The 20,330-nt window shown below is 41.8% G+C and overlaps 1 protein-coding gene across 1 annotated transcript in view; it reads left to right on the forward strand.

Annotated features, from left to right (window-relative positions):
* The window catches only part of RASSF3 (Ras association domain family member 3), a 97,757-nt gene that overhangs the window by 10,150 nt on the left and 67,277 nt on the right, over positions 1-20,330 (forward strand). Inside the window, exon 2 of the mRNA XM_026070052.1 lies at positions 7,317-7,444. Within this exon, the coding sequence (XP_025925837.1) occupies positions 7,317-7,444 (128 nt within the window). The remainder of the gene's footprint in view (positions 1-7,316; positions 7,445-20,330) is intronic.

The raw sequence follows: 20,330 nt of genomic DNA on the forward strand, positions 1-20,330 counted from the left end.
GCACATTAAATCTTTTATTTTATCTACAGAGCACTTTTTCTCTTTGTAGTTAACTTTGCCCCAGTTTTTTAACATCAGAAATGGAGAAGAAGGCTGTTCCAGAAATAGTCTTTCCCACTTGAGCTAGAAATATAGCTGTTTTGTGGTATATTGGTTTTGTCACTGTCAAACATGGTAAATAAAGTGCATCATTCTGCAGCTTTATAAAATTTTCACTGGTGTTTTCTCTCCTCAGCTTCCATATGGTAGGTGCGCGTTTCACTGTTAGTGTGCCAGGCAGTACAAAAGCATGCTCTGAAGTCTGTTATAAAAGTGTAGATAAGGTGATATATCAAGATGTCTATAATCCCTTGTTTGAAGTTACTCTCCAGAAGAAATCAGCCTCCCCACCCCAACTGCATCGGAGAGGTGAGGACGGCAATATCTGTGTGCCAGCTGTAAGAAGCAGTTACCTCTCTGAGAGCTCATCTCTGAAAAAATATTAATGAGAGACGATCATTTATACATTCCCTTCTTGCTAGCTGCAAAGTATGGGTATAATTTATTAGTCTTTGCATTTATTAGCAGATTGAGCCTTACCAAGTCTGGCAATTTTTGTGTTGGGCACTTTGGGAAACAAGGCGAATCACAATGTTACAGTATGTTCAAAAGTTTCTGGCAGAACATGACAGTGTCCCCAGAAGGGCGCTGCAGAAAACTAGCTGGGTGCGTGGGGAGAAGATTACTCGATCGAAACACCCCCTTCCCCATTTCATCATTTCACGCTTGGTGTTCGGCCAAAGCTCACAGGAAAATGGGTGTTATCAGCCTAAGCAGACTTTTTCAAGATGTGCAATTCAGAAAGATTTTTCAGGGGGTTGTAACAAGAAAAGTAAGCATAAAGCTGTAGCCTGGAAGTTAAACTAAAGAGCACAGTGGACATGTATAGCAAGAGACCATCAGGAGGAAGGAGAAATGAAGTTGCTACTCTCCTTCAGACATGTGCGCTACTGCGTGGTGCTCTAGTGCCCAGCTCATTCCAGGGAATGTGGTGTCAAGTCCTAACAAGGAAGAAGAATTTCAGTTTGTGGAAGGAGAGCTTTGAGCTCTGTGCCCCCCATCTCCCTGCCAGAGATAGGTAGCTCGAAGGACTCCCAAAAGCATGCGAGCCTTGGGGTAACCCCAGAAGGTGAAGTGGCCACCTCACAAGCTGGCTCTGATGTTGAGACAGATAAAGAAGATGGCAATTAGTAAATAAAATCTAAACTTGTATTTTCTTGCCTTGTGCTTTTCTTTATAAACTGTTTCCACTATTGCAAATTAACGTTTTAACCCTTACCTTGATTGAATGAAGTAAATCTATTCAGTCTTGTTTGCAAATGGATTTTATGATTATTTCAGGGTGGTCTGGCAGGCACTGGATGCTACATTTTTGCAGGAATGGTGGTTGTAAAGAGGACTGCATGCAGAATGTTATCTATCCACAAGTATAGGAGTTTCTGGGAGCAAAGGCTTGTCTATAGGCTGGTAATTCAGGAGCCCAGGTTTGTTAAAGAATCTTTAGGGACCAATGTTAGCCAGAGTCTGTTGGCAAGCACTGGAAAGAGGGAGAGAACCTGAGACTGAACTTGTCAGGCTGATAAAAATACAAATGGGCTTTACAAAGAGATTAAATTGACTTTAATTCTTTAATAGCTCTAGAGTAAATCAATGGGATTTATGTTCCTATGTCTACTCCTTTTGATGTGAAAGTGTTACGAATGTTAGTAATCTTTTATGTTTGGTGCAGTGCTTCTCTAAGTGTGAACATCATTCATATTTCAAAATAAGAGCATGTGAAATTCTTTCCTGTCGTTCTGCGAGGAAGGAGTGAGCGGGGATGCTTTGCCTCTTGTGGCTTTGTGCAGCTGCTCCTTTTTTTGTGCGTTGGAAGGAGCGTGCGCTTGGCTGTGTAGCTGCCTGCGTTCTGCCATGCACGAGGGAAGAGAAGATGGAAAAACTGACCCAGTGGCTGGAACTTTCTGACCATGACACTTACACAAGGATGGCTTGATTTTTCCAAGATACTGAGCACGCAAAATTTGATTTGAATTCCCTGTAAGCAGTGAGCGCCACTGCCTCTGATAATCACTCTGCTTCGGTGTAGGTGTTTAAATATAAATCTTGCAGCCTAGCTTTGCCGCCAGCACTTTGCAAGCCTTCTTCCTTTGCTGTTTATATTCATGCTTGCCTGCTAATATTTTCAAGTGGGCTGCAACAGCTGTAGGAAGAGGGGATTGAATGAGAGCATCTGCTTTTCAGCGGAGAGTATTACTCTGCTTGAAGGAGAAGGCACATCTGGCCACATCTTTCGGTTTGATTCAGCCTCCATGAGCCGCTCCAGTAGGGAGCTGCTTTAGAGATTTTGTAGCTGGCTTCCTGGACCATTTTGCTAGGAAGCAAGTTAAGCCAGTTTTATCATCTTTCTGTGCCCTGGGAAAATGAGCAGACTCTTACTATGGGATGCTGTTTTCCTGTATGGGCCTCATGGCCTAGACAGTGTAACTGGTGAAAGCAGAGTGAACTGCCGCAAATTAGAAGACCTCAACTAACAAAGTGGTGCTTGTAGATGGATACAGCTCTATAGGAGTCTGGAAGATGTGTACAAACTAAAATATGAGATGCTGATATCAATGTATTGTAGAAATACAATGCGAACCTGTCTTGCAGAAGAAACATTGCTGAATGGAAATGGTATCATCCTCCTCCCTTCTGTGACCTTCTGGCTGAATATCGATTAAGAATTAAAGTATTAAGCACCTTATGTAGTTTGGATATTTTCCCAAGAAGCTTTATAAGCATACTTTCCTTAGCGCAGTTACAGGAATAATCTCCCTTGTGATGCTGGGAGCCAAGCCACAGGCTATCAAGTAAAGATGATTTTACTGGCTAACTTCCTAACGCAAGCAGTAGCAGAACCAAACTGTGTACCCTCCTCAAACTTTCAAATAAAGAATTTGCAAGGTATTGCAGCTGAAGAATAATACAAACACATCTGATGTAAACTTGGCTTTGAACTTTCCTTGTGCTTCAGTTGCTCAGGCACAGCGTCCGTTTTGCATAGCCATTTGAAAGTTAAATTTGTCTGGGCATCCCAGAGATGAACATGCACATTTACTGGGCAAGGAAGAAGCCCACAGCGGGATGGAGAGATCTTGCTCTTGAGCTTCTGCCTGCCTCCGTCTGCTTCAGTGCTGCTCAATTCCCGGGGCCTGCTGCTAGCGCAGCCGCTGAGCTGCCTCCCTGGGCAGTTGCTGCCTTTCTGCTGTGCAGCCTCGGAGCAAAGCAGTTATGGGAACAGCTATTTACAAGCTATCAAGCAAAATCAAGTTTCAGGTGAAGAAAACCCAAGCATCAGGTAGGGACTATTCACATAAAACGAATGCATTGGAGTCTTACAGGTCACCCTCCTGAAGGCAGGGTATGAGCAGTCTTGATTTCACGTAATTTTAAAATTTACTAAGTTATTTTCTTCAATGACTCTAGTCAAGCCAATGTTACAATAAAATCTGAAATAATAAGATTTTAGATTATGTCTCAGTAGTTGACAACACAACTTTTAAAAGATGGTATTTGTGTGTTTAATAAGTACATATTTACTTTGTATTTACTAGTGATGCAGTAAATAAATATTACATGTTCTATATGTATCACTTCTGTAAATAACTTAAGTGTACAAAACAGTCTTAGAATAAGTAAAATAGACCTGTCAGCTTTTCTAAATGTCAGTGAATGCTTTTATCAGCAGTACCCAGTATCCCAAATCTTTAAATTTCAAAGGCCAGCATTCATTTCAGACCCCATCAGAAAAGAACACCTGATTCTGATCACTTTCCAAGCAATATGCCGTCTACCAAAACCGTGTTTGCAGAACAACAGATAGTTTTTGAACTCATGGCAATTTTGGGGTAGCTCCAGTAAGGGATCACCTAAAAAGAAGGCTATTATTTTTAATTTGATGCTATCTATCTGCATGTTTGTGAAACACCTCCATGAATGGAATAAAACAGTGATTTCAAAAACAAAATACATAGATAAAAGATAGAAATTATTATTGCTCTAGAAAAAAATTATCTTTTTTTCTTGTTGTCCTCGTTAAACTTATATTCAGTGTATTAAAACCTAATTTATGATCAAAAATGTTTCTGGAGTTTCAGAGATAAAGCTTTTACGCTTTTTGCAATTATGTCTCTAATAGCTGTGAGGAAATTATGGGCTTGTCTTACAAATGACGTTATGGACACACAAATTAAAATTAATATAAATGACAAACAAAATAGCATTGAGAGAAAATGTTTCCTAACTCAATTAGTAATCTGGTCTTTGAACACTGTTTAACTAGCAGATTTTTCCTAATATTATTTGTGAAAATGAGTCTTTAGCATGAGTGCATACTATGTACAGATGTCCACATACCCATCCAAAAAGAGTTGTTGAATTAATGAAGCCTGTTTTTTTACAGATTTGTGCCTTTTGTCCCTTAAATCTTTCCCTTAAGTATCCCCATTCCCTGTAACCTCCTCACAGGCCAGGAGATGCCAGGCAGCAACTGGTTGTCCAGACACTGTCAAACGGTTGCCTAATGGCCGAGTTTTGCCTGCCTTTCCCTGAGCGTGGGGATTAGTTTGGGTCTCCCTCCTTTACCCAGGAGGTAATTTTCATAAAACTGATATAATCTTAAGTATCTTTTAGGCTATGTTTGGTTGAAATTGGTCAAGTCTTTCAGGATTGCAGGGGATGGATGGAAGGATAGACAAGCAATGCAATCTCATAAGCATTTTTGTAAGAAACCAAGACAAAAAACTATTAAAAGATAGCTGAACTTGCAAAGTAAAGAACTCAGAAGTTAAGAAAAGCTAAGAAATTCAAGTATTACTTTCATTTGGCCTTCTTCTGCATATGCGTTACAATGTCATTTTTAGTTCTGTGTTCACATCCAGTTTTTCCCATAGAGCGTTGTGCCTCATGCAGCGTGCCGGGCAGGCAGCGCTACCCTGCATGCTGAATGAACAACGGGGCAGTATTTTACATAATGCTGTAGCATATGGACAAGGCTTTTCAACTTCATCTTACCGGGTCCCTTCCCAAATACAAAATTACTCTTTCTACTCGAGGGCTTCACAAATATGAGTGTCCTTTTTCTTCTAGACCTCCTGTGAGGTGAGTGAGTGGTCCAAAAGATAATCCCTGCTCTATACACGCGAAACAGAGCCACGGAGGAGTCTAAGCTAGAAGCAGTCATTTATTTTGGGAGGCCAGTCTGAAAGAGCAAGGACCCGACCTCTCAGGCAAGGCAGCAAGGTGCAGCGGGAGGGTGGTGGAGGGCTTGCTCTGCAGCTCGGCATCTCCCAGCATGTGCGTTGTGCAGCGTGCCACACGCCATGCCACCCGTGGCAGCAGGGAATTATAGCTGTGATAAGCCACCCCTCCCCGGAAAATTTACAGCTGGGAATGCTCCACATTTCCTGCAAATCAGATTAAGGCACTCAAAGTTGGCACCCTTGGTGCCAAAGTTGGTGCCTCGGTGAGGCACCGAGACGTTAGTCAGCAACTGCGAGCGGTTTGGCATAACGACTTGCCAGCGTCACACAAGAGTGCAGGGACAGCAACCTTGGCACCATCCAGCTGCCTTAACCATCCTTTTTTTTCCCTCTGCAATCTTCTGCCTATTTTGCTTCATATTTTCCAAAATCCATATTATATACAATAACTGTTTTAGAGAGGTAGAGCCTTCATTCTGTATGTAATCTTGATTTGTACTACAGCAAGATCCTTCTTGCCCCATACATAGCTGGCAGGTATTTGCTGATGTCCAGAGAATAGTTTGACTTGGGGTGTGGTGTAGTGAGACTGATGTAGTCAGTTGGGTTTAAGTCTGCTAGGTCAGAAATGTCACAGTTGTATGGTGCAGAGCACTGATCCAGGATAGACTCACTCTGCTGGGTCACGTGTTCAAAAAGTTTTGACAGGTTGACTTTGTATTGGCAGACTTTGTGCCAAATAAAATGTATTTCATGTTGCATTAGTGTGAATATAGCATAAATTCTGTATCAGGTACTCTGGCTCATTGAGCAGAAGTGTGATCGTATGCTTGTACCTGATCCCACATCAAATTGTTACTTTTGCATGATCTGCCCATAGAAGGATCTTATGGTAAAGATTAGTGGTCCAGTCCATGGCCAGGCGGAGTGGCATTGCAGGAAAAACCCTGTTGTCTTGCCCGAAAACACTGTGCTGAAAAGTGTTCATTGTAAATGGGAACCTCGAAGAAGTTATTCTTCAGGAACTGTAATGGGACGCTGAGAAAACATGTAGGGAACTGAGATTTTTCAAAGGCTGACAAGGGAACAGAAAGCACATCTAGAATTCAAACTTTTGCTCTGACCCAGGAAGGTGTACAGCTTTGTAACAAAAATGTATTTGTAAGAACAGTTTAGTTTGGGAAAAGCAAAGCATTTCCTCCTAAACTCACTCTTAGAAATGGCTGAATTGTTTTAGCTGAAATGTTCTAAAACAAACAGCCTGACACTCCGCAGCATGGAAACTTCAACTACAAGCGGTTGCTCTTTGGCAAAACTATAAACAATTTAAAACAATCTAAAAATAGAAAGTCACATTCAGTGCTAGACAAAAGCAGTATAATGAACTCTACCCAGCTTATGTAGGAAAACAGCAAATGCAACTAGGCTTCAGAGCTAAATAACAGGTTGTTTCTGCAAATACCATTAAAGTGCTTCTTATGTATGAAATCAGAAAATGGAAGTCATATGAATCATCTAATTTGGTAGTAGAGATGGGATCATCTGTCTCTGATGTCATTAATTTGCATTTCCAATAGTCATTCCAGTTGATTTTTCCTAGCCAGAAAGTGAAATTTCTGAATTATTCCTGAAGGCGATTTTATGGTTTGGCAGGTTAATGAGGACTTCAAATAAATTTCTCATTCAGTTTTCAATATTCATGTACATATTCTTAAGAGACCCTCAAGTTTAAAACACATACAACCATGTAATAGTGACCAAATGTTTTATCTGAAAAACATAAATGTTGTATCTCTTCTGAGAACAGTCCCTTTTGTGCCTACATTGTGGTCACTAATTAGTAGCATCTGGCACAGACTCTTTGCAGAAAGTTAGTACTGAGGCAGCTCTGACCTGACTAGAGAACGGCATCCTGCATCCATGTCAGCGTGACACAGGAAGGTGTCAAATCGGCACGTATCTCCCTCCTAAGGCTCTGCCTGCAGCAGCTCCTTTTCTAAACATGTCTTCTGCTTTTTGTCTGCGTGCATGTTGCAGATTGCAAATACACCTGTCATGCTCACTGCCGGGACCTGGTGCACCTGGGCTGCCGGCGGAATGGGAAGTTAATGGACTGCTGCCTCGCTGCCTGTGACACCCTAGATCGATCCAACAACAACAGCCAGGTAATAGATCTTGCATTGGCTTAATTGCTGCTTTCTGTTGTCAGCTGTATAACTAAGTGTGGTCTGCTTGCTTCACCCCACTGCTTGGGAATGATGTCTCACTTACAGCATGGCCAGCAAAGCTAAACTTCCCACCTACCACTGTGATTTCACAGTATGGCTGGGTCAAGCTACAGCCAGCTGCTGCCAGCTGGGGCACTCTGGCCCCCATCAGCTTTCAGCTAAACTAGCTGAAAAGCAATCCCACAAAAAAGTGAATATTTTTCCTGTTGGTTTGGCCTCCTGACTTGGGTCACCATGGGGTGAGAGCAGGCGTGCATGGCCTAGGTGAGACGTGTGGCTGGAGCTCCCCATTCAGTAGATTCAGCCGTCACATAAAGCCACTCACAGGGTGAACAGATGACCCAGTTGTCCTGTGCTGCTGAATGTGGTACCACTGGGAGGCAAATTAAGGTCTTGGCTATTTGTCACTATTAAAGATCATACCCGTATTGTCTGAGTTTGGTGTTAATTCCCCAGTTCTCATCAAATTCCCTGCAGGATAATTTCAGTTTTCCTTGCCTGGATTCCCCAGCAGCTCCAAGCGGTCGTAATGTGCCTTTTCCTTTCCTTCCTTAAACCCCGACTAGTGTCACTGCTTGCTTTTTGCCCCCAGGGCCCTTCCTCTGCCCTACTTTGTTCAGAGAACAGGTCAAAGCAGCACGTTTCCAGGGGCAGAAGTGCAGCTCCTCTGAAAAGGCGAGCTGCTCCTACAGCAATATTGAGCCCCGTATATCTTTAGTACTCTGGTAAAAGAATTAGCTCACAGCTTTTGCTTTTTCAAATACCTTTACCTTTTGTCATCCATTAAAGTCCAGCCAGATTTTAAACCTATGAAAATTTACACCTGAGCAATAGAAACTTCTGAGAGGGCACAAAAAATTCCTCCGTGTCCTCCGTGTCCTTGCTGAGGGTGCTCCAGGCAGTGCAGAATTTGCTCTGCAATTGCAGCGTGTATTTGCTAGGGGAGGTGCTTGCTCCAGCCACCCAAAGTGTGACTGAGGACACGTTGTCTCTCGTGTGCTCCTTGTGACTTGCTGTTGGGGGAGAGTGACTTGGAATTACCCAGATGCTGAAAAGAGGAGTGGTGGGGCAGGGTGGGAGGGCACAACAATGCAAGTTTTGGTAATAGGGATGACTATGAGCAAGCAAGTATCACAGGAGCAGAGAGGAGGCCATTAAAAGCCATTTATAGTCAAAAAGGCATGCCTGACCGTGCAAGAGATCTAAGGAAGAACTAGTATTCTCTTGGGAGAGAGCAGCTCTGAATACTGAGCAAACTTGTTGTTTGACCCTCAGGGAAGCAGGACTGCATGTGCATTTGTTTGTGTGCAATAAGACTGCATCAAAGAAATACCATTCTTTTCTATTGATTGCTTGCTATTGGAAGAAGTCACAATTTGGCCGGTTGCTGTGGAGGACAGTTGTTAGCAAAGCTCCATTTTCCTCACTAGCTTCCTGGGTTGATGTACACCTGACAATTGATACAAGTAGGTGACGCTTCAAATGCTATTTTCAGCTTTCATCATCCATTGATTTTGAAGCAACAATCATTTACATGCACAAAACCTGAAATGCTCACACAGCTACCACTGAATGCCACAATGTTTGGGTTCACTCCTTGTTATTCTGCTTACCTGCTCCTACCACTCTGTCTTTCTAGCACTTAGATTTCACTAGGTTAAAAAAAAGTTACAATTTTTTAAAATCATTTTAAGCTCTCTGAATGGAAAGATCTTTTACAAGAGCTATTACATGTTACAGTTATTGAAATGTAACTCTTAGCTCAGCTGCGTTTTCAAAATTGCTTTTTACTTCCGTGCTAAAATTTTCTGGAGCTAGTCTCAGCCTGAAGGTGATTTTTTATTTCTGTTTGAAGTTTTTATCTCCCTCTCCTTCTCACATACACAACTGAGTAGGTGTTTAGTATAAGATAATCAAGGAGGTGGAGAATGGGAAAAAGGTTGAATATTTTTCCTTTACAAAATTATTCTTGCATTGTTATTCTGAACAGCTCTAGTGGATGGGTTTGAGTCTGTAGGTTTTTAGTTAATCTCATAAGCGTGCTTTTGAAGCAAATCTCCCAAATGTCCTCACTTACCTTGCTTTGAGCAAGCAGCCTTGGAGCACACAAAGTTGATTCCTTTCAGGTGAAATTAAATTGTTCCCTAAATTGTGCATCTAGCATGCGCCAGCCACTGCAGGGCATCTAGCCCACAGGACCAGAACAGAGGTTGTCTGAAGTAAGGCTTTTGAAATGTGTATGTTGAGGACTTTGGGTCCTCAGCACCAGCTCTTTTGCTGTACACACCTGCTCCTATTGCACCCCGTTATTTGCTAATGTAGACGGAAGATATTTGGCACAGAGCAGTCCCCAGTGAAGAGCAAACTGATAAGTGTTCCAGTGAAGCCAACTTTTGCTTTGCCTGCATCCTGACTTTGAAAATCACATGGCATGCAAAAGCAGTTAATATTGCACAAGCCTCTCTGCTATGGTAGTAAAATGCATAGCTGCAAAGACTTGCCATGCATGTGTTTGTGGATATCCTGTCCATACAGTGAGTGTGGATTGAAAATGTGAAGGGATTGCAGAGAACTGCTGGAACTTAATAATATTTATGGAGAGGAATAGCTTGCTCACAGACTTTAGTCCTAGGCTCTGTGTGCTTCTTTTTTCTATTGGGATAACCATTTTGTTTTCAGGTGTAATGTTTTTTAAAACCAAATAATTATATGTGGGCAAAGCACTATCTGGAGGTAGTTATACTGGAGTTCTCATACCGCCTGGCATGGCTTAGTTCTTTCCCTGTGAAGGGACATAGCAACTTTGTACTTACATAACTTCATCCACACAGGGATATGATTGCTTTAAGTATAATGATAGACAAATGTTAACTCTGTAACACCTAAGACCACTTTACACTGGTCTGGCAATGATCCAAGTGATATAAACTGCACTTTGTACTGCTATAATGACCTTGGGGTGCCTTGATTGCAGCAGAGCTTGTTTCAGAATCTGGAATATAAACACGTTGTTTGACTTGGTTACAAGCCATTGGGACCTGAAAGCTCTAAAGTTTGAGCTCTTTTTCTGTATATACATACATATTTTTCATTATAAAAAGGTCTAGGAAAATTCCATGATGGGCCTATGTTGAGAGAACAGCAAGACTGTGGAGTTAAATACTGTAAATGAAGCTGCCACAATTTCACATGTACTGCAAGTACTTGATGACAGAAGTATATGGCTCAGGTGAAAAGGCGTCCTGCTAATTCTGTGGCCTTAAATGTTTCCCTCCTGAAGAGGCTTCATATAGAGATTAAACAGAGGAAGTGATGGATATAAGTTCTTCATGATCTTGCAACAGAGCTCTCAGAAAGCTGAGGAAAAAGCTGCCAGTTTCCTCTGGGAACGGGCAGACAGGAATGAATAGATCCCAGTAGGGTCCGTTTCCAGCAATCCTGCCCTCTGCTACCAGACTGTCTTATCTCAGGAGAAACACCTGACTGACGCTGCCGAGGGCTTCTGAAAGTCTAGAAAGTATCAAAGTGATCATGTGGGTTTTTATTTCCCCCCTGTTTTTTTCCACAGAGAGATCAAATTTATCAATTTGTTCTGTGTGACCTGTGAATACAGTTCTTCTGTCCTTCAAGAAGGCATGGCTTCCCAAGCAGGTCCCGCTGTGCTCAAGCTTTCCAAAGACAGAGGGTGGTTGCAGATCATGTTTGTACAAGCCCCTAGGCCCTTGGTAACATAAAGAAGGGGACAGAGGTTGTCCCAGCTGGCTTGGATAATAACAACCATATTTTTCCCACAATTGCTTCAAAGTTCATGGACCTTCTGTGAAGAAGCCTGACAGTATCTCACAATGCAAGAATAGAAACACTGGGATCTGGATGAGCACTGGGTTTATAATGTAAATGTAATTACTGAAACTGAAAGTAATTTCAGTTCTTCCCACCTAGAGGTGAGGTAGTGTGACATAAAAATTCAAAAGTATCCCATCTGGAAAAAAACTTGGCAATACAGAACAAAATATCACCAGGGAGATGTTTACATCTCTTGAATATTAACAAAAGCTACTGTTGAGCTGTTGATTGCTCTCCCATATTAGCTCTTGATTGCAGCTTGTATTCTGTACAGTGTGCATGGTTTTTATGGTCTGCGTATTTCAGATCTCTATTAAACCTGATTATGCTTGGTGGTAGTTGAAGGGAAAAGAGGAAAACTGAATGACATTCATTTTGGCAGGCTGAACATAGTTTCATTTTTGTCAGTGACTGGGAGTGATTTTAAATCTGGAGCTTATTTCAGTTCCAGTTGAGTGTGTTGCTCAAACTACTTTTAGAAAAATCCACTTTGCATAGATAAAAGCCTTGATAAATTATATAGGCTAGAAGCTAGTTGCAAGCTTTCAAAAATACTTTAATAGGTATTCACAATAATTCTTCTGTAAGCACCATCTGCAGCCATCCTTCACAAGAGTATTACAAATGTGGCTCCGCAAAGTACTGGCTTAAAATCTTTTAATTATAGATGCATTGCAACTTCTACAAAAGATCTAATTTACTATATCAGATATTTGAAGTTATTAACTTCATAGCTGCATGCCATATTCTCTGGAGTAGGTATCATGAAATAGTCTGTCAGATTTGCTAGGGTAGACTGGATAAACACTTGGGTCAATGATTACTGAGAAAGTAGCTAAATGTTGCAAGTAGGTCTCATCCAAAAGAATCATTTAAACAAGGAGAGTTTTTTTCATTGAAAACTGGATCTTTGACCATATATTTTTTTTCATAAAAATGCTCTGTTTTCTCCAGGAAATAGCACTTTTTTGCAGACATTTTTGGTTTTCTATCTTTTGATGAAATTTTTAGTATTTTACACAGACAATTTTAAAACAAATTGTATTTTTCTTTTTCTTTCATCTACATTTTCCACCAGGGGGCAGGGAATAATCTCTAACCAGCTTTAGCTTCAAAGGAGAACTTCAGTCTGGCTTTGATCATGTTCATATATCCTCTCTGTAGCCGCAGTTACTTTAAGCCCTGAGCTCTACCATAAAGTTATATGTTCATTCTGCTGCCAGAACAGTCCTTACAGGCCACAGCTGCCTTCCTACTGATCTCCTCAGGAACCTCACTTAGAAAAGTCATAGAAAACAAGTTACCACATGTCTGAGTTATTCTGACAGTCTCTTTCCAGCTGATGGGTCAGGGGTTTCCCATCTCTTGTCAGAAAGCGTCAGCAAGAACCTTTTGCTAGAATTACCACAAATTCAGGTTTCTTGGAAATGTCTTGTTTTCCCATGTGGCATTTTTATTTAGTCAGAATTTGAGAGGATTTTTTTATGGTTGCCTGAGATTTCCAGGTGCCTGGCAGCTCAGTCAGAAGCTGTGCTTTACCTAGATTTCCAGGCATCCGGAAGTCTTGGCTATCCTATGCAGACTCTTTATAGACTCACTGCAGAGTGCATGTGTAGTAAGTCTGATGCATCAAGGAGGCTTAAGGAGGTTTCGCTTGGTCAAATATCTGTGTACTCCTTCCCAAGAAACTCACCTCATGCACAGGGTTTTTACGTAGCCATTCTGGTGCACTCTTAATATGAAGCTTCGATTTGCTTGAAGCCCAATAAGACTGGATCAGGGACATGGTGAGCGGACCTGCATCATCATGCTGCCAAATAACATAATACTGGAATTCATGCATTTAACAGAGCAAACTTCAACTTATTGGCACCTGATGGGAATTTTCAGACCAAAGATGTAATCAGAGTAAAGACTGATGTTCATGTTGTTACAGCATTATGGTTTTTAAAAATTATTTTAAAATTACACATTTTCATAAGGAAATTTATCTTTAAATCTTTTCATAAGAATTTATTTTCCCTTTAAAGTACTTGGATTGTAACATACAGGCCTGACATTTCAAACAGGAAGGTAGCAAGTCCACTGCTTAAAGAATGCATTGTTGAAATCCAAAGAAGATCAGTTAGGAAGATCTATTATTGGTTGTTTAGCAACCAGATCAACTCCAGTCAAACAGCCCTGTCTTTCTAGTTATATAAAAGAAGCAGACGAGGTTTCAAATTACGGGAAAATACTGCTATTAGACTAACAGAACATTTAAAATACACTTTTGCTTTTTAAGTCGCATGTTTTCATATTCAAGTCATTCGTACAGTCTCCTGAGAACACAATAAGCAGTGCTTCCCTGATAATGTGTCCAGCTTCAAGCTGAAATATTGTCAGTTGTCATTATAGTCAAAGATCAATGTTATTCTTCCTCCATTTATTTCTAATACAGACTATACTTAGCACAACCATTTTCCCACAATCCCTTCCAGTTTGTGCTGTCAGTGTTGTGCTGTGTATTTCATGTAAAATGCTGACTGTATTTTTTTTATTGTGACACTTTTCTTACTAATTCAAAGTTATTAATATCTTCACAGTATCTCAGCAGGCCCAGCAGAGGACAGATGATCTTAGAAATTTAATAGACATTAGAAATTAAATACCAGCAGTATAGGATTGCATGTCCTGTGAGTTCCAGGTGGTTCTCTGATATTCAGAAACCATTGCCTGGGCTTGCTGGAGAAAAAGTTCAAGGGGAACTGATCCTCTAAAGTGTTCAGTTTTATACTTTGTGCACGTTATATAACACGGTAGTAGCTGCATGCCAGTGTGAGGGGTGGCCAGGCTCTGCCTGAGCAGGGGGGGCTGGCAGCAAGACGGGATCCTGAGGGTTGAGTTTATGATAGTTCGAAGCAAAGAAATCAGAGCACAGTTTCTTTATTCTCTTTAGGGTGGATTTTCAAAGTGCAGATCAGGACAGCAGTCACTAGGACAATTGTTTTTGACGGGGTGTGTGTAGGCAAATGGATTTTGGCTGCCTGCATAAAAATGTGCATTAAAATCCTTGAAGAGAGGTAATTTGCCATTGTATGTTATATGTTACATGATTGTACATGTAAATTGCCCAGTTGCTTGGTGATAAACCACTGACTATGATAGTGTCTTGAGTGCCTTAGTGAACTGAAGACAAATATTATGACTCTCAAAGCATGCAAATAAATTAGTGCTGGTTGGGCACCTGGGAAGTGTGGCGTCAGAACCATTCCCTGCAAGTCTCTGTTGCTGTACATTCCCAGCGCTGCCTTTTCCCAAAAGTCAATATGAAGCAGATGACAGACAAAACTAAATTCCCCTTCCACTAGAGAGGAGATGGATAGGCTGGTAAATAGGGTGACAGTGGCTTTCATTCCTTCTTTCACAGACTGCCTGAGGTTTTGCTTTACATCCATAAAACACCTCGACCAAAATGGAGTTACCAGCATCCCAGCAGCCACGGCAGGGCTGTCTTCACCTACTAAACCTCACGGGTGACTGGTTTCCAAATGCAATGAGGGTTCAAAAAACTGTTTACTGTCACACCCTGTATAGTGCTTTCATTCACAAGACTGATTTTGTTTTGCATTTGGATGTTTGGGCAGGAGGCTAGCCTGGAATGATGATTGCAGACTACTGAGTTCACCCCCTGTAGGCCTGCACTAAGCAAATAAGTAGGTGCCAGGGAGAGTTGATTGAAAAACAAACAAACCAGGATTGTTGTGAAACTTGCCTCCCATTTTCTCATCCAGATTGGCTAAAAGACTCTTGGAGTGCCATACTTTTTCTTTTTCTTTTTTAGGGTATCGGGCTTCTTTTGTTGACTTATGGTGTTAGCAGCTGTTGGAAATTTGCAGGGACAGGCTTGCTGCTGCCTTTCGACTCAGTGCAGGAAAGGCATGATGCAAAATCTTCTCTGGTGGGGAAGGAAGGTGGGGAGCGGTTTTTGATTATTTTTAATGATAACATTGCTAGGTGAAGATATGAAAATGTTTGTTCCCGTTCTTTGATCCAAGTAGTTTGCCAACCATCAGTCCCACAGACAACTGTTAGAAAAACAGGTAGAGAATAGAGCGCTGTGTTGTTCCGATGCAGTCCTGTTTATCATAGAGGAGTGTAAAGCCTTGTTTCCCAAAAGGAATCAAACAGCAGGAGCATTTTTGCTTACTGACTCATGGCTTCCTCCAACTAGGACACTGCCTAGAAGCTGCCCTCTGGGCTTTTCCTTGGTGCCCTGCTCTCAGTCTTTGTCCTGATGGTCTCCCAGGAGTCCTTCTCCTCATGTGCATTTCTTGCCAAACTGGACAGAGGAGCCCTCCTGTTTCTATAAACTCCGTTTCTCACTGGCTTTGCATGTACACTGGGTGGCCGTCCCTGTTCTTCCAATGATCTTGATCTACAATGAAGCTCCATTCTTGTATATACTGTCTCATGTCAGTCTGCTCCACAGGAAATGTGAATAAGAACATACATATTTCTTGTTTACACTACAAATAAAGTGTATGAGCGTGTACAAATTCAGCTATGTAGTTAGTGTTAATGCTTCAACATATTTATTAGCAGGAAGGAAACTGTCACCAGTTACTGTGTCACTTAAAAGCAGTGGCAATGAGGTCATACTATTAAAACTTCTGGGGAGTGGTCCTTTTTCTCACCCAAAGCATAAAAAGGTAGCTGACTTTACCTGGACCAAAAAGTACTGGGTCCTCACAGCAATTGTGAGAGAGCTCAGGCCATAGTCACTTTGTCCTGTTGCATTCTCTGCTTTTGTTTAGCCTATTGTAAGCCTCCATTCCCACAGCATAGGTCCTACTGGGAATCCTTCACCTCTGCCTCCTGGGACTTTCTGGTCTCTTACTGCCATGAGAAGGAAGCTGCCCAGATCCAAAAGGCTGTTGTGCTGTTTCTTCCAAACACAGAGACAGAGCTACACAATGTAGATTCCTACAAGCTTTATAGGTTTGATTTGTTCTAAAAGTAATACACTGGTGATCAGCTACTCATTTTTTATTTCATCCAATGTTTATTTCACAAATGATATAATAACCCTTTCAAAAATGAGATAAAGTCCCTTCATCACCTTATTGAAGATAGACACCTTACATTATGGTTGTGGTCTTCTGTAACAGATTTTTGATCCAGAGGTTGGTTTTGCATCTTGATAGCCTTTCACCTCTGACCTTTAAATTTCTTGTGACTCCTATTTCTTTTGTATCTACATCTATTTTGTCTTGCTGAAAGAAGAAACTCACCTATCACCAGGATGAAAAAAGGAAGAAATTATGTATGAGAAGGTATGACATACTCACTTAAGTAAAATAGTAGCTGGTTGAAACATCTCTTTCATTAAGCATATCTTCTGTATATTGTCTCTGCAAATGTTTCATGTGTAATCTCCAGACATTCTGCAACTGGACTGATGAAGAGAAACCTAGATGAATATTTTCCTCTGTGTATGTATGGGCTGTGGGATGCAGCTATTTCCATTACACTTCCCATCTTGATACAGATCTGGACCACCTGCAAAGTCAGGAGTTGGTAGGGAGAAGCAGCAATCCAAAGTCATGAACTGAGGATGGAGAGGTGTGTTGTTTTTCCTGTAAAACCTATACAGCAGCTTGTATTTTCCATTAACTTCTCTTTTCTGTGACTCTGTTTTTAATTAAGAAGCCTCCTCTAAGGGTGAGTTTTGGAACAGCTCCTGGCCTACAAGGCCCTGGAGCCCTGCTGCTTGCAAGGCAGACAGTGCCCTGAGAAAATAAACCCAGTAGGTCTCTGTGTGCCTGCCTCTTTTGATAATCCAAGGGGTCTCCTTAGAGAAAATGAAAAAGTCTTCATCTTCCCTTTACCTTGGAGAGGAAAACATTCATTGTGGGACCCCAAGAGGTCTTCTAACACATATATTATATCTAGTCCCACGAACCAGTGGAGGGCTGCAGATGCCCATTTAAGATATTTTGCCTATTGATAGGCTGCAGTCAATTCGGAAAGCCCAAATCATTTGCGTATCCCGTGCTTCTCAGTCTCTTTCTCTGCCAGTGCTTGCAAGTATGTAGGTAGCCATGGTCAATCCACTTCTAAGGCTTTGTCTTCTCTGACAGAGTGTTTGTTTACAACAAGATAAATATGGTCAGTGATTATCTTGCTTTAAAATCCTAAGTGGGAACAAAGCATGGGGGCAGCAGGATGAGGTCAGCACTAGGTATCTTGTCTGGGGCTGACCCTCACCTAGTTGACTTCAGGGTGCAATTATGTCGTCTTGATTTCACTAAACTTTTGTATCACACTGACCTTATCAAACTATTCTGCCACATTGGGGAAGGAAGACTTGTGTATAGCAAGGCTGCCCACTACTTTTACATTTCTAATGATGTATTTGGAGAAAGGTTGCTCTCAGTACATGCTCCACTCTGAGATTTTGATCTGCACTGTCCTGTCCCCCCAACCTTCTCCTTTTGCCATCCTGAATAATATTTTCCTTTATTGTAACCTTGGAAAGAGGTTTCTTTATCTGCATATATGACTAATCAGAAAGGTCTTATGATTATTATAAAGCAATTTGTTAGAGGTAGGAATTAGAGCATGAAACTGGGAGTGAGGAAGCCAGACTTGCAGTCCTTGCTCTACTAATAACTGATTAGATATGGCCTTCAGCAAGTCAATTTGGCCACAGTTTTCAGATGTGCTGATTTAATTTTTAGTGTCTGCCCTCCTGCTTTCCTTTCTTCCCTTTTCGAGGGAGAGTAAGGTGCTTGTGTAATGCAAATCTGATATTTCATTCTACCTCAAAAATGTCTCAGTTTGAGGAGTCAGAAATAACTGAAGTTTCTGGAAATTGTAGCATTGTGAATAATGCTGTTTGCCTATCTGCTGCTCATAATTGCACTGAGGATGCAAAGTATTACAGGCAGATAAATGTACTATGTGGCACAGTTGTGTATCAATAGCAAGTAGAGTTACATTCTGAAAACTTTATAGTTTTTTAAATTTGTTTATGCCTTACCCATACCTCTGTTGTACTGAAATCAAGTACTGCAGAGTGATTTATCACAGAATGTTCCTGAATTTGTTAAAGAATCAGTAATGTGGGGGAAGGAAAGCAAGGATAAGTTCTTGAAATTGTGGATTACAGATAGGATGAATTCAGAGGTACCTTAGCATGAGAGAGGGAAAGGAGTAAAATCTTTGACAGCTGCATTTGTGAACTATGATTTTACTGAGTTCTTTATATTTTTTCCCACAATTAACAGATACAGCTAAGGACATAAGTAATGTATCTCATCCCCTGTGAGCATTCCCCCACCTCATCCCCCAGCCCATTCACATCACTTCCCCACTGACTCTGGTCTCTTCAGCCTAGTCCTGTGCTGCCTTCTTGTACTCTGGCAGAAAGACTAGCCCCAGGCAGTGGGGCAGCAGAGAATAGAGACCTTCTCCTAAAGAAAGAGGAAGAGGGGAACAGAAAAGGAACAAAGGGGGCAGACAAAACCAGTATGTATTTTTTTTTCTTCTCTCCCTCTGTCTCCCATCACACAGTCTGGACCGCCCTGGGGCAACCCCACTCTTCAAGATGAAGACCACTGCATTAGCTTTTACAGTGAGAAAGGATCAGGGTCTAACAGAGCCAGTGAGATCTGTTGTTTTGCAACAACAGATCCAGTTTCCCCATCAGTTTGTAAACATCTATTAACTGTCTTTTTTTAAATCCTCAGCTGATATTTTTGATCCTTCTTTGGACTGAGATTGCCTGCTGGAGAGTCAGCACAGTTTGTCTCTGGGCGTTCCTGAAGCTGGGGACAGGAACTACCCCTGACTGGCACCAGAAAGAGAGGTTAGCAGGCATGGGGCCTCTGAGGCAAGGGAAATGTGCATGCCTGGATCCCACCCATCCCCAGGCTACTATGATTTTAAGATTAGTTGGCAGCTGCCCATAATACTAAGGACTGTCGCAGCATTTCATAGACCAGTCCTCTATATTGTGTTAAAGCAAAGTGCATAAGAGCAGTATTTCCTGGTCATTCCACACTCTTCCTCACACTTTTGTTTCTTTTAAGTCACCTGTGGTTTTTGGCTGCAATTAAGAAGGAAAAAATCTCTGGCAATTCTGCTGTAGTCAGATTTGGCAGTTTCACTTCAGTTACTTCCAGTAATTATCTCCATGTCACAGATATGCCCTCAGTGCCAGTTTTAGGAAAATCGTACACCTTTCTGGTGTTTTAATTAGGAAATGGATTCTTTAGGAAATTGCTTTTCTCCAAGAACACCCCTTTCTTTACAAACACTCTTTTGCTGCGGCCTTTTGGAAAAGGCTGCATTCAAAACTTAAAATATGCTGATCTGAAAATAATTTCAATAGCTGACCTGCAGAATCTGCTGGCAAGGATATCGGAGAGAGTTTGCTGTGCTCCCATCCATCTGCTTCATTTTGGCAGCTGCGCGCAGTCTGGCCCAGATGCCTGCAATCCCTTGTCCAAGTTGGGAGCTAGAAGAACTTTACACGCTGCCTTGTAAATGCACCTTAGCTTATTATCTATGTGAAGAATGAGAACTAGAGCACACGCTGCCATTTGCTTCCCAACGCTATTTGAAATGAACCCAGTAAAGCTAGTTTATAGATCTACAGTGGTGGGTATGCCTACCACGCTCCCACTGAAGAGGGGAAGGTATCACTAGGTTTCCTTGTAAGGGTATCTGCCCCACTACTGAGTGGTTGTGACCACTGTCAGCCACCATGAGGAACAGCAGAGAGGCCTCTGAAAGCAGCCAAGTACTGAGAGGCAGATCCTCCCCAAAGAACAGATCCTGGCACAGATGTTAAGGCCATGTGGGGAGGTGCCGCCCGCTGAGCACGGTGTGGGGGGTTGTGGCACGGTGTGGGGGGTTGTGGCACGAGGTTGCTTCCAGGAGGCGGATGTAGAATTCTGACATAGGACTTGCGGTGCTGGTGTGCCACTGT

This window comes from Apteryx rowi, unplaced genomic scaffold (genome assembly GCF_003343035.1).
Source record: "Apteryx rowi isolate R43461 unplaced genomic scaffold, aptRow1 scaffold_302, whole genome shotgun sequence".
NCBI classification, from domain to species: domain Eukaryota; kingdom Metazoa; phylum Chordata; class Aves; order Apterygiformes; family Apterygidae; genus Apteryx; species Apteryx rowi.